A 15939-nucleotide genomic window follows, 5' to 3' on the forward strand; every position below is an offset into this window, starting at 1 on the left:
TGGATATTATCTGTTTTATTGCTATTATAAAGCTATAAACGCCAACGCAAATTACATTTCAAAATGGTTAGGGTAGAGAACATTAATTTTTGTAATAACTCTCGCGTTAAACTGTTCTATAAAATGTTGTTCATTCATTTATTTAATCACCGTAACCAATAACAATAAGACGATACGGAGTAAGATCTCGTTCTGTAGATTACACGATTTCTTATTCAATTACACACATTGACTTACATTCATACTTCTAGGGATACTGAATAATAATGATATGTGGCAGGATTGTTTCTTATAAACATTTCGAATTAAGAAAGAAACGCTTGCTTCTATTCGTGGATAGAGTGCGTTTTCCCTAAACGGGAGTGCGAAAAGTGTAATATCGTGGGGTGCTGCTCTGAGGATAGCGATTTGCAAAGCACTGGCTTGCAGCGCAACCTTAAAAGCAATATCCGGCAAAGCGCGCGGCGTCCGGAAATGAAGCGGAAACAGCGGTGTATTAAGCCGCAGGTAGCAGCCCTTCAATTTATAAACACTCGCAGCGCTACTGTTGCTGAGCTGCTCCTGCCGATATCCGGCAAAGTTAATTTGTAACCTACACCTAACCGAGCCGTCTACGACGAAAGCGTGCACGTCTTGGAGTCCGCTGGCGAGCCGAAAGGACGATCTAAAATTACATTCTCTAGCCTGAACTAACAGCGAAATGAAATAAAGTCCGCAAACAAAAGTTTGCAAATCCAATATGATTTGGCGCGTCGGTAAACATCGGCGGCATCCCGGTGATATCGCAAACGAATAACATTAAACTTTGTATGGATTGAATGTAGAAAACCAATTTCGGTGCTCGGCGAATGCGAGCCAATAGGATGAGGGTGTCAGAACGCTTTGACAGCTCTCTGATTGAAAAATACGGAAGGCTGTTTATGGAGCAAGTGAGCTTTCGGTGCGCGCCTAAACTCCAAGCATGTGTCTAATTATTTCGACATAATATGAATTTGTTTTAACTCTTTTATTTTTATTTTAAAGTTAGAAATGCCATTGTAATATTCAAGCCAACAAAGGTAAGAAATATATTTTGATTGAATGCACTGTAACTCACAAGATCTTAGTAAAAAGCTCATTTAATAAAAATAGGTAGTGCAAGGTTATTTTAAGAACTGATAGTATATGATGCTGTTATTGGTAAATTGCTTCTAGCAATTCTGATGAAACCGTCAAGAGTCAACTACTACGACCGGCGTTTAAAATTCATTAGCGACATCTCAAAATTTTGTACGAGTCATTAGCATTTACACGATAATTGCTTTTCTTAACCGTGTGAATTGGATACAAATTATATTCTTCGAGCCTTTGAAGCATTTAATGGACTCTGCATTTGGTTCATGTTAAATGGTGACAATCAGTGTGTTAAAATATATTGTTATTGAATGAACAAAAGTATTGGGACTTGTGAAAAGTGTGTTCTTGACAAGTTTTTACCGTTATATTACATCACATCTACTATTTTTATTCAAACGTTTTAATATTTTCTGCTTAGACTTCTTCGTCCTTCGAAGATTGCTTCACATACCTACCTATCATTATTAGTTTATTTCGACTTGGTCATATGAAATGAAAAGATTTTTTAGATAGTTTTCAATGCAATTGGAAAATTCGTTTATGTTACCATGTGTCGCAGTTAAACGTTTCTATACGATTCCGAATAAATGATGTTTGACTCAGGAATTATGTACGTTATGAAATATCTCATAAACAGCGGCGCGCAAGATACGGCCCTCGTATCGATATATCACAAATTTGGACATCAGCATTCTGCTATTGGAATTCTGCAGATGACTTTCCTTCAGAATTTATACGAACTGCGAAACGAGCCAATCGTGGCAAGGATTTCGGACGGGATATGAGCTCAGCGATTCATTTAAAACGCTGAAATTAAATGTCTAGGAGATTACAGCGAGACCGTACTGGGATTACTTACAGATAACCAAGACGTATATTGAACATGCCTTGGCGAACTTCTATTAAACGCATATCAGCGCTATGACTATTAATCATATTTGAATCTCTTTATTTCTTATCTTTTCCATTATAAAATACATTGTTTTGGTATACCTGAATGTACAATGTTTATTTTATTATTGGTCTGTTTGCTAGAGTCTCAAATTTGGTTTTCTAGTCTGGGCCATGACATATTTTCAGTGACAAATCCATACTTAATATTATAAATGCGAAAGTAACTCTGTCTGTCTGTTACTTGAACCAATTTGCATGAAATTTGGTATATATTTTGATACCCGAGAAAGGACATAGGCTACTTTTTACCCCGGGACATAGACCCTACGGGAACTATGCGGGTTTTTCTTTGACTGCGCGGGCGATGCCGCGGGTGGAAAGCTAGTGCCTAGTACTACTATAATTATAATTAACATAATGTGTACCTATGTGTTAACTTACTATTTAAAAATTATAGGTAAAATTATAGGTAATATATTGATTTATGAAAAACTATAACACCGAAGTTTAAATGGCATTCGCATATTCATAATTTCATTAATTAAGTAATCTTCTCACCATAACTTATGACCAGCATCTACGTTCATATTTTATGCAATGGATACGTGGTGTTGTTTGATGTACATACATAAAAAAAATGTTATTCTACAATAATTGACACTTGGGTAGCGACTGAGGGTATGCTTTGTTATGGGATTAACATAACGCGGAATCCGAGAGGCGCTACAATAGCGATGAAAGTGAACTCATGAAACCACTTCGTATTGCAGTCGACATGAATATAAGGAGCTTATACAAAGCGGAGACATTCACACTTTATGAACGCTACTTTATCTTTGAAATAAGTTATTTAACATCATATACTTTAATTAACTCATGAGTTATGTTTCAAAACATTCACAGATCTTGGAATATACCGCCATAAATAATATATTTGAATCATATTAATTGCCAGCTTATTCATAAATGCGGATAACGACTTCCGTGATTATCACTAAGTATTGGCTATTATAAGCTTGACAAAATTGATAGACCGTATTTTCATAAATTAAAAAGTCATTAATAAAATCGTTTTTTAGTAAGTAGTAGGTATATAATTTTAATAGTAATCACAAAATTTATATCCCGTTGTATAAACGAATTTGTACATAAATTACAGAGGGCGTAAGTCGCCTTGAATTTCTTTCGAAAGTTAGTCACGAACCTCCATTGAGTCCAATTGAATCACGTCTTAATTACAAAACGGATGAATATTTAATTAAAAACTTTCCGCACGCGAGTAATTCCTTATTCTACGTATACGACATTGAGTCAGCGTCGATTCCATTTCTGTGTGAAGTCGACATTTAACAAAGCTTTTTAATTGAACGACAACCGGCCCTTTGTAGCACTAAGTCGTTAAGTGATTCTGATTCGACGCTCGTTTTTCGTTCAGCAACCAAGGAAGTAAATTTTTAATTAACTGTCCGATAACTCGATTAGCAGCTTATCACATCAATTAACGGTGCATATAGATACTTTGCAATTATTTTTATTTTGATATTTAAGAAAATCGTTCCTACTTAAGCTTATTTTGTCACGTGTACAATATGGCTACTGTTTATTTCACACGGGCCGGGATTGTGAAAACGGCGAGTGTGTCGTCGGCTGATGACGTGATATTGTGCCATGAATTAGCATTGTAAATGCAATCACAGGTGTCAGCCGACCACTAGCGCGCGGAATTTATGCGCCCTCCGCATTGACCACACAGAAAACAACAAATTACTGTCTATAAATAACAACTAATAGCCTATTCACCTCATCGAACCAAGCCATTAAAATTTTTTCGCTACTACGCAAGTGGAATTTATGTAATATTTACATACCTACCGATTTCGTTGCCAAACACATCATGAATTAAAACCCTATTGGCTATTCCATTAGTGCTAGCTAATAAGGAACCATAAACGTATATAATAATATTTATCATAATGAGCAAAACACTTATGGGCAAAGACAACGCGACACGTTTCACATCAATCAGAATTAACGTTATAGAAACCGGACTTTTTATTCTATAAATGTTCAGCATTAATCGGATTAAACATACAGGAAACCAATTAAGGCTTTAAGTGCCGACAATGTTACACTACAGCAAGGGAATGTTAGCTTTAAGCCCACACTATTAAATCTCATTAAAATACTTAACTGGTAATGGTCACGCATGCTCATTTATGTAACCCTACTTGACTTATTGTGGTCCATACCATATCAATGTATTAAGAATAGCACTGCAATCAACGCTGTGGCTGCACCATTATTAAATTGCTTTAGAGCCCATTTGAATTTAATTGCAGAAACTAATGTTATGCGCAGCTTTTTGGTGGTTCGTGGAATCAACTTCGGTAGCAAAACAAGTAATTATAAAGATTGACCACAGATTTTCAAATTTTAATTTAAAAAGCATATGGCCTACTTCCGTGTTATGTATAATTTGTGATTCATTGCATGCAAGTTATTAATAGGGCTTCACCGCCGTTGTAGTCATTATTTTAAATGATTGGCTTGTTTACACGCTACCTTTATTTGGTATCCGCAACGAAATAATCGAATTTTTATCTCGGCGCATAAATATTCATTTTCGGGACTGCACGTTGATGAAGCTATTTGTTCAATAACCTTCTTCGGCTGCGTGAAAAGCCGTGCGAATATAAAATATAATTTTATGCGATTTACAGAATGTTTCTTAAATCTTTTATATATATAATATATATTAGGCAATTTCATGCAGATTTCCATTTATTTAATTAAATGTTACATACTATGTTCTTACAATAATAATGGCAAATTTGTTAATGAATAAATATGAGGCTAGATAATAAATATTGTATTAATACAATACCAATCACACCTGCGTAATTAATAACACAGCGGTACAATCATACCTATTCATAGTGACAGGTCTATGCGATAAATTGTGCTTATTGTAGAGTTCAATTATCCGTAAATTGCACTCAAATTGTTGAGAAAAGCATTGCGATATCGTTGTAGTTTCAACCTTATGGCAGACTCTTGAGTCGGTAACCTACATAAATTATGTATCGTATAATTGGGAAAATATTAAAATAAATAGGTTTTTTTATTACATTAATATAAAAATAATACTTTATAGTTTAGTTTTCCATTTTTAATACAGCATGGATATAATATTAACACAAAATATATCTATCTAAATAATCTTAAATCTAAATGTTATGCTTATGTATTTAAAGCAAAGTAAAAAAGCAAAGTAAAAGTTTTGTTTATAAGAATTTGATGTCGAATCTAGTACCTATGTAAATCAAGCCGTAAAAATAGGAAATATGTTCCAGTGTCTTCATAGAGGATAATAAAAAGATTGAATAATGATTGTCTTGCGTTGGATTATACGAGAACATTGAATAATACGCGAACGATTGTAGATAAGATCAATCCGGGCACGCGACCTCGCGAGGCAATAAAGGTAATGTAGGCAAGGTATTTGCCAATATCGTCGTGGAGTGGTCCTCCCAAATATCTCGAGATTGTGTTCCCCCTACATAAAAATTGTTCCCGGATAGAGATACTACCCGGATAAATATTCAATTTCGGTACGGACGAAAAAGATTTGAAACCGTTGGTACCTGCTAGCGTTATTGGATGATAGCCTTTGGAATGGTATGGATAATCATATTCATAGTTTCGCGACTTGACAACGAGTATTTTTGCACTCCATTCGATCGAATTTGTCGTCGTTGTATCACGTTATATTATATAGGAAATACGTTTATATATTTAAATAACACATTGTTTATCAGTTATATGGCAATATGTAGACTATAAAAGTTATATGTTATTTAGTTTTAAATAAAGTTTCTTTAGTCATCATTAAAACAGTTCAAAGCAATGTTTAAAAACAAATGTTCAGTCTTAATTATTCGCGTTAATCCAATTTACCTTTGGCATTACTTTTGTTAATTACTATAACTTCATTTGTATATAGGTATTCGTTGGTCTTAATTAAATTTAAATTAGATTTGCAGGCTAGAAACGATTGTTAATAAATTATTTTTTAATTAAAACTTCATAAATGTAGTCTTGACTAGTGTGATGACTTTTATATTGGAATAAATATAAGCACTTAAGTCAATATAAAATGATACCTAGGTACTAGCACCGTATCACATGCCGGTGATTGTCTTGACGGTTACAAAACGATATGTAGATGAAAAGGGCAGCTGAATGTAATACAATCGAGGAAAGCGATACTACCGACCGTAACAGAATAGCAACTAGGGTTGTCAAAAGCTGACTTTCATTGTACTTTCCGTTTTCATATTTGCAGCGTTATTGAACAATCACTAAGTAAACGTCTATCTTTAATTAATTTTTAGTTCTTGTTAATTATTGATGATGGCATTTCAAGTAAAATAATAATGTAAAAAATAAAAACCGGCCAAGTGCGAGTCGGACTCGCGCACCGAGGGTTCCGTACAAACCTGCAAGGTTTTTTATGGTTTTCGTAATTTTTCCTTTATCTATGCTATAAGACGTTGCTTCGTAGGTACCAAATTTCAAGATTCTGAGTTCACGGGAAGCACCCTGTAGGTTTTGATTCCCTTGCAAGTGTCGAAAATTTGCGGCATAAACGGCTGTATCTTTTGATTGCGTTGGCTTAGAAGTTTGATTTTTTCACAGCTTCAAGGGACAGTAGACCTGAGTAATTGATATAAATTTCAGCTTCATACCTCCACGCGTTCCTGAGAAAAAGGGTCTTGACAGACGGACGGACGGACGGACGGACAGACGGACAACAAAGTGATCCTATAAGGGTTCCGTTTTTTCCTTTTGAGGTACGGAACCCTAAAAACGTACATACGTTTGCATAGCGTCATGTTTTGTATTATTGTTTTTAATATTAAGGAATATAAATTACGATTTATAAAAGTTTTCTCTCTAGCTTTTTATATTCATATCTCAACTGTATAAAGATCTTATAACACTGAGGTTCAAAAATAATAAACATTGAATACCGGTAAGCTTATAAGCTATTCCGCGGCATAATAACATGTTTATAAAACTTGTTAACGAGAAATGTGAAGTTTTATAGCGTTTCGTGATACGTCGCACACAAAGTATCGCATTGTTAGTAACCCTAATAGCATTGGGTACGAGGCGAGGGGAGGGAGGCCGGGTATTGAATGAGATTGCTTCTTACTTCGGCAAATGGATCACGTAGTGGATGAGATGTCACAGTGTTTTAAGATCCGACAAAATCGGTGGAGCCGCATGCTAGTCCCTTTACAAACACATCAATATAACATATTTTATGGCAATATTATTATTGACGCTGTTGTTCTATTTAATAATATCGGTTATATCGAAAATTAATTAAATACACAATAAATTTCTATAAAATGATTTTGTTTGTATACAATACAGAGATCCATCACATTAGCGAAACTCATTTTACGTAATAGATAAACGCATAACCTACATAATGAAGTAAATACATTTACACTGTGTAATTGGGAAATTCTCGAGGCGGGAGCCATAGACGCGTCGGCGGTGGGCGGGCGCTGAAAAACAATTTCACGCCAAATCTTGGCTTGTGTTTTCCTATTTCCTTTTTATTTATCTTTTCGTCTTTTCTTTCGTCGAGAATCAATTTCACGGATGAGCGTCGCGATGATCTCAGTTCAAAAAGCGCGAGGGTTTAAATGTGTTCGTGTGCAGTCCAAGGAGGGTCAAGATTCAACACTCGGGAGCAACGATCGTTCATTATAAGATGAGCGTGATATGGAAACTAAATATATAGCTCGATGTTTTGATCTTTTTTATAGAGATCACCTTTCCTTATATAATATGAACCTTTATCAAAGCTCTATCGGAAAATATTATATCAACGATATAGTGTTAAGTTACTTAACGTAATTGTTTTTTAAGTAGGTAGATGTTTTCTCAAATCTATAAATCGCGCGTAAATATAGTTAAACTACTTTTTTTTACTAGGGTGTTTTAAACGTTTCATTAAGTGTTCAGAAACAAGTAATAGCTAGGACAATTCGACCCAAGCACTAAATATTGTTTGAGTGTAAATTAAGAGCCAACATCTAAAATTGGAGTACAAAGCGCTTACAATATAATAAAAGGAAATAAAAAAGAAATATCAAAGTGTTATTATACCGTATTGTGCATAGTGTACAACTAAGTACTGAATAACAGTGATTGTTTTGGCGCCCACCCAGATGGCATTGCGTATTTTGCTGACACGCGATTGTTTTGTTTTATAAAGAGCACGATTTAAACGTTCATTTGAGTTCGGATATACCATTTTAAAATTAACCAGCACACCCCTTGCAGTATAAAATAAGTAACAAGCAGTGCTTTAAGCACTAATAATAATTGTTAATACGACACTTAAACATAATTTCGTGCTAAAGTATGTTAATATCCATTTAAATATCATGAGTTACATGAAGCTAAACTATTCAAAACTGTCTAAACCAAGCGCTGAAACTCCTGAAATTGATAATTTTACGGACGGTTTATTTCCGGACACCGAACTTCCTTGCTTGGTTTGACCCATACAACCTCCCCATCTGCAACCCTTTTCGTAATTTTATACTCAAATATCTTTCGCTTTTATAGAATTCATTTCTATTAACATTTACATTATTAATAACAAAACTAGGCTTGCAAATGTTTGTAAGAACAACACATTCGACATTATAACACAAGCTATTTCAAATCAATGCCACACATTTACGAAGTGGTACATAAAATTTACATTGTATGTAAGTATCTTAAGCGAAAGCTTCCCACTTAAAAGCTCTACAAATGCACTGAAAGCTCTTTCGCGCACTAATCCCAAACCTTTTAGCTGCAATCAAAAGCCCGGAGCGCTCAACGCGACGCGAGCCGACGTGATGCTTGTGGAAGCGTCTAGGAATTTAATTTACATTTTTAATTACGTTAAATTTTGTTGGAAAAGCTTTCACGGAATGGGAGTTTTCTTGATTAGAGTTCAGCTCTCGCTGAAGTTTGAGATTGATTAGTGGAGGTTTAATTGCTCGCTACCGTTGAATAATGAATTCGATCAGTGGAAAGTCAGAAGGGAGCGCCTAACAAATTAGTTTTTCATTATCAGGCGAAAGTATTCGATTTCATGTAAATAAACACGTTACTGGTAATTAAATATTTAAAATTTAAATATGATTTTCTGCAACGGTAATGTCCATTATATGCCACGCGATGAGCGACCACGTAATTGATGGCTGGGGTGAATTTTAACGTAATGTTGCTTAATTGATCACGTTGATAACGCGGTTGCTGAATGTACCTAGATGTAGATAGTCGCCACAGGCCCCTCCGTAATGACTAAATGGGCTTCTACCGCACTCCCCAAATTGCATGTGTTTTTTTGTATACATTCCGGTTAATTTAATTAATTAGGTAGGATTATTAAGCACACGTTGCGATATATTTTGCATAAGTTCCAACTTCTATAAACTACATTGATATTTAAAGATCACGGCATTCTGGTGAACTCTATGGCCTCATGTATTTAAACTAAATAGTATTATCATAAAATGCCTTAATGGATGTTGATAAATCGAAAGGGCACAAAAGAACCGTGTTGTATCTGACATAAAAGCGAATAAATAAGAGACTTCCGCGAAGCACTCTCGGTGAGAACAAGTCGAGAGCCGGTGATGTACGATTTGACATAGAATATTTTATTCGGGCTTGGGACGCTGCCATCCATTCCACTTATCCTGGCGCTCTGTTGAATTTTTGACACGTCGACGAAAAGCTGTCCTTTTTTAACCCCTGGTTTAGTGTGACAGTTGCCTTTAAATTCGTATTATGGATTAAAGGGGATTGTGTCTTGAAAAGAACTTGTCACTCGCACAGGAATTATATCTTTTTCTACTTGATGAAATGTATATCTACGTGAAAACTCAGGACGTTTCTACAATTTATCAATAAAATATTTTTTTATTATTCTATTATATTGCTACAATATAATTAATAATAAAAGTGTTAAGTAATCATAAAATAATAAAATTTACTTGGCACTCTGGCACACGGCGCAGCTGGTTATATCTTCGCCCACCAATCGGACAGAATCCGGCGCACAGCAATCCATATTAGATTTGCTCGCTCTCTCATATCCATTCTGAGATGTTCATATTTTATTGAGGCCAATAAAACGGATTCATGAATATGAGAAATGCATAACGAATACCATATTTATGGATTGAGGCGCGCTCGCTTCGCCGCGGATATGTCGCGAGTAATTTGATAGCTGCCTTTGTAACAGGTGCTGATGGGATTTTCGATTTGGCAATAAACTTCATTATATTTGACATATCCCCTTTGAAATGCTGTTACGTGATAATTTTACTTCCATGATTCATATATAACAGTAATCTCGACATGGTATTTATTATTCATTGTTTTAATATAAGCAGCATTATTAAAAGCACGTATCCGTCATCATAAAATACAAGGAACAATAAGTGGGATAGATAACCTCACTAGATAGCAGCTGAACTATCAACTCACAAGAGTTATTAGTGCCTCCTTCGAGTTTCAATTTACAGCTTGCATGGACGTTTCAACCTTTAAGGGAGTTACTTCTAGCTCTTGCTTGTTATTTACATATCATTTGAAAATGGACCTTGTATCCTTGATATACAGAACAATGAATCTGCATATCGGCTTATTCGTGACTGTTTTATTTAAAAGAAACCTTGATGTTAGTACAGAGAATTCAATTTTGAATGATTTTCTGCGACCGCTGTTGCCGTTTGACGGCATTTTGTCGGAGTAATAAGGTCTCGCATGGAGTGGACGTAAGGAGAGGATATCGTTTATTCTAATGAGGTTTCACTGCGAGACGCGTGCTCGCCGTGTCCGTCGCTCGTTGCTGTTGTACTTGTATAGGGCTCAAATTCTCTTTTAAGAATTACGATCACATGACTTTGTCAATTATATTATATGTTATGTTGTTAAAAGTAGTTTTGATTATTAAGATTCATTATTTCTAAAGAAATAATCTATTGTTTCAGAATAAAATTCGCCTGTGTAATGTCCGAGTGACGGTTCCATCATGATTCGTGATCCGCCTGCCATGCATAAACCTGATAATTCCACAAGTAAGTAAATTAAATGTACCACAAACGAAAAGAAATAAAACATATTTTTTATCATTTTCGAATTCGTTCCAACGACTATCTACATCGATAGTATGAAGTATCGTATAATAATAATTGAACTTACTTTCGTCTAAACCAAACGTTTTAATTTGCACATAAATAAATAATAATAAAATTATAAACCAAGCAATCTTGCATTCTGTTTTACATTTTATGTGAATGACAATTGCGAAATTCAAATAACAAGAAACAACTTTTCCAATTTCGCTGACGTAATTTTTTTATAATATTAGGACAAACAGGTCGTGAATAAAACGGGAAGGGTTGTGCCATAAACCGCCCAGGAACGTCCGTCGCGATATTAAAAAGGGGACGAACGATATTGCAATATCACATTTATGCGAAATGTCCGACACCCAGATCGTATTGATAAAAATAAGCGAAATTTTATTGTGGTCCACGACGTACCCTCAGCTAATTTATCATAACTTTTCTTGTTCCTTAAAATATGTCTTATGGAATAACTCTAATAAATACGGAATTAACTTCCCAATTCCTATGCATTTTAAAATATGATTTACGTATTAAAAAGCTCCGCGATTCAAATCCGCCGCACTTTATTACGGCCTTATCGTAATCAAAATCGTGTTTTGCGTTACTACAGCTATTAAGCTATTCGTCGAGATGGAAAATCGAATATCTTAGCGAAGCATTATATTTTCTGGATATCAACTTCTGAATAATATAGCCAATTTTATACATCAAGATAATATAAAATGTTTTTAGGTAACGGAAGATGAAGTTTTGGGGATGGAAATATTATATGCCCAAGAGAAAGAGTCCAATTTGTTCGCAATAATAATGCATCGAGTTCACATGAGCGCCGGATGCAGAAGCAATAGCGGAAAATTACGGAGACATCGGTACGAGAATAAGCAGAGCGGGCATGATGCGGAGCGCAAACGTGGCGCCCGCGGCTCTGGCCTGCCCTGATAAAATTTATGGCCACTTCCCCTTTAAAACAATATTGAGGGCTCAGTTGGGATTTATGTCTCGCCGCTGCTGCAGCGACTCAATTTATTCTTCAATTTTTCATACAATAACTCACATACGTATTACGAGTGATGGATGAAAAGGACTAACTTTCGGGCTTTAATAAGAGCCTCCAGATGCGAATCTCCAAATTGGCTGAAGTTTATTGCCCACTTATGTCAGGCTTAAGTTGCGCTCGGAGCTTTTTCTCTCGGAAAATAATATATGACGTTGATTGTTTTGACTTACTCAACGTTTGATTGAGCTCACCTTCAATAACGTATGCGTTCCAATGCTGAAATAAAATCGGTTAAAGTAACTGTTTTGTCAAAATTAACTGAAGTTACTGTAAGCTTTTTTGTTTCAAATCACTGAAATATTCGAATACAACCTTCATCATTTACAAATGTAATCAAAAGCAATTCCCAGAGTTTTGCGTCGTTAGAAAATTAAAAATTTAATTGCTCAAACATAATACTCTTTCCTTAGAAATCATTTACCATTGCTATTAGGCTTAATTCAAAAATTAATTTAAACTTTCACAAGGTTGAACCGGGAAGCGAGCTTGGCGTAAAGGCAATATCAATTTCATAATTTTAATTAAAAAAAACTTCTCTGATGACAGTCTCGTACTTTTTAATGACAAAAAATATTACCAACGGGGAATCGGGGTAGATTGGAATATACAAGAGAAAACAGAATTAAGTTTATTATTTGGTAAAAAAATTATTATTATTGACTGTGATTTTTCTTTGTCACAATCAACATATTTATGTCAATAAATCAGCATGTATCTAAGGGATCTTTTAAAAACTTTATAAAGGGTTTAATCTATAAATTTACCTATTTAAATTTATTTCGCTAAGAGTTAACTTATCTTTGATGGAAACTCATTCACAGAAGTATCCGTTCCTTCTTTGTAGAAAGTGTACTTAATATTATTCAGAACGAGCATCGTGTTATGTTTTTACGTTCAACTCATTATAAAGGCAAAACCCGCATTTGGTTAAATCTAATTACAGCCCGCATAATGGATATCGCAACAACGCAATCAACTCCATTGTTTAATGAGTGACCGACAAGTGAAACTAAATATACCATGAACGCATTTGATATTAAACTCTGACCGCATAATTATTGTAATGCCGTTATTATATTAGTTTGTTTTAGATAATTGTATGTGACAGCTCTTAATTGTGTTGGGTTAACTAATAGTATAAATTATGCTTGTCAAGGACTTTGCGTATATTTACTTATTTATTTATTTGTATCTGCTGATATTATATTTGGAAAATTGTAGTTAATACTCAAGTAATTTCATCATCATCATCATCAGCCCATATACGTTCCCACTGCTGGGACACGGGCCTCCTATGAGGGTACAGGCCATAATCCACCACGCTGGCCAAGTGCGTGTTGGCGGATGACACATGTCGTCGAACTTTTTTTTTTAATTCTTCGACATGTCGGTTTCCTCACGATGTTTTTCTTCACCGTTCGAGCAGTGGTGATGTTACAACATGCGCAGATAAATTGAAAAATCAATTTATTTCCTGCGCGCTCGCCCGGTCTCTAACCCCGGACTTATCGATTCGAAGTCCGAGGTCTCACCACTGAGCCACCACTGCTCGTAGTAATTGCAAGTAATTAAATAAGATTCTTAAAACGTTAACAGACATAACTAATTTAGCTATAAATAATTGAAATAGAATAATGAACGTAAATATTCCTAGAACAAAAGAAATAGTCAATTAAAAAATAATCATTAAGTAAATAATAAATGTAACGCAGGATAAAAAATGTGTAAGCGCACACAATTAATAACAATGGATAAGTACTGTAAGAGTGTAACTTTGTAACATAATAGAATTACGAACGATGAAAAAAACTAATTAGTTTCAAGAAATGCATGTTTGTGTTCTTGCAGCGCGCATTGTCCGATATGCATTATCATAGTGTAAATATTTCCCATAGATGCCTTTTGTGGTTTAAACACATTTCATACCATACATGCGTAGAAAATATCTCCGTTATAAACGTACATTGACTATTCATCACATACGTGCCAGTATGGGAAGGCGAAGTTAATTGCGAAACGCAATAAACGATTGTAAATTGCACGGAATGATTGTGGAGTGGTCGTGATGCGGGTTCATTACAATAACCTGGCATTTAATTGAATCCAAGGAATGTTACCCACTGTGGAGACACGCATGTATTGCCATTTCGATACATCACTGTTGCTAATATTCACAGGTGCATAGCTATTGTAATTTATTTTATTACGTCTTTCCCATTGAAAGAGCTTTAGATGTTTTTATTATATAATTAATGGTGACGAAACGGAAACTTAATACAACTTACTTTTTTGTATTTTGAAATATGGTACCTATATAACTTCTTTCAGTAATTGATACTCATATAAGTGATATATATGTATCACGTTATAACAATCATTTTTTCCAATGCATTATATAAGCTACTTTTTTTTATTAAATAGTTTCGCATTCCTACAGTAAACAAGATGAATAAAAAGTAGCACGAGTATAACGAAAACATTCAGAAACATCTTTAATGTGATAAACATAATTGGTATGAATACCACTAACTCTATACTATTATAAAGGCGAAAGTTTGTAAGTATGGATGTATGGATGTATGGATGTTTGTTACTCTTTCACGTAAAAACTACTGAACTGATTACAATGAAATTTATCACACATATAGAGGGTAACTTGGATTAACACATAGGATAAGTTTTATCCCGGAAATCCCACGGGAACGGGAACTATGCAGCGGGTTTTCCTTTGAAAACGCGGGCGAAGCCGCGGGCGGAAATCTAGTATAACATAATAATACTATCGATATGTAAGTATCACAACTCCTAAGCATGAACGAGTTTGCGCAGCACCATTACTGATGTAGTCGTTAGAATAACGTGCCGATCCATAATTACAGAATTAACAACATGCGTGGCCCGAAATGGACATAACACGCCAACAAGTGCATCAAACGGAGCCAACCCCAGCATTCCTTCGATACGGATTCCAACACTGTCGTGAAAAAATTACCCGTTTAAATCCAAGCAATCTCGCGGTATTAACACATTTCCGAGAACGAAATGTTAATACGACTCATTTATTAGCTACATAAACTATTTAATAATAATTACTTTTCTTCCAAGTACGTGCGCATAATCTCACTGCGAATAAGCTAAAAACATGATTTCATACATAATTAATTTAAAGAGAAAGATATATGGTGTACAACGTAATTTTTTGTAAGATATTCTTTGTTTACGTTTGCTAATTAAAGAGATATAAATTAAAACGGCTACAAAATAAGCCAGTGCTAGCGTGTGGGCGGTCGTTCGTTCGCTCCCCGCGGCTTACTAATTGCGAGTTGCGACACCCTAAGGCTCTAAGTCATCTTTATTATTTTATTATTAAAGATCCGTCATTAATATACTCCAATTAACTTTATTGTCACGACGTCGGCTCAAATAAACGCGATGTATCGGCGGTGGACGATGCGCAAGTGATCGATTGCGATGAGTTATGTCCACTTAGTTACCCTTTCAATTGGATCCTTGATTGGTTTGACGTGCACACCATTATTATGAGGACGGTGCGTCGATAAATTGGAAATGATTGTTTACTAACGGCGTATTTATTTTGTACATTATTTGTATTCAGCACTACTAGCACGGCGCGGCGGCACGTATTCCTTCGTA

At 35.1% G+C, this 15939-nt stretch overlaps 1 protein-coding gene across 1 annotated transcript in view; it reads left to right on the top strand.

Annotated features, from left to right (window-relative positions):
• The window catches only part of LOC149482272 (LIM domain only protein 3-like), a 30588-nt gene that overhangs the window by 10369 nt on the left and 4280 nt on the right, over positions 1 to 15939 (top strand). Inside the window, exon 2 of the mRNA XM_089704418.1 lies at positions 11088 to 11174. Coding sequence (XP_089560544.1) covers positions 11129 to 11174 — 46 coding nt within the window. The 5' untranslated portion in view covers positions 11088 to 11128. The remainder of the gene's footprint in view (positions 1 to 11087; positions 11175 to 15939) is intronic.

The sequence above is a fragment of the Colias philodice genome, chromosome 15, assembly GCF_061535455.1.
Source record: "Colias philodice isolate Cphi_HAF_F1 chromosome 15, ilColPhil1 Martin Lab GWU primary, whole genome shotgun sequence".
In the NCBI taxonomy this organism is placed as follows: domain Eukaryota; kingdom Metazoa; phylum Arthropoda; class Insecta; order Lepidoptera; family Pieridae; genus Colias; species Colias philodice.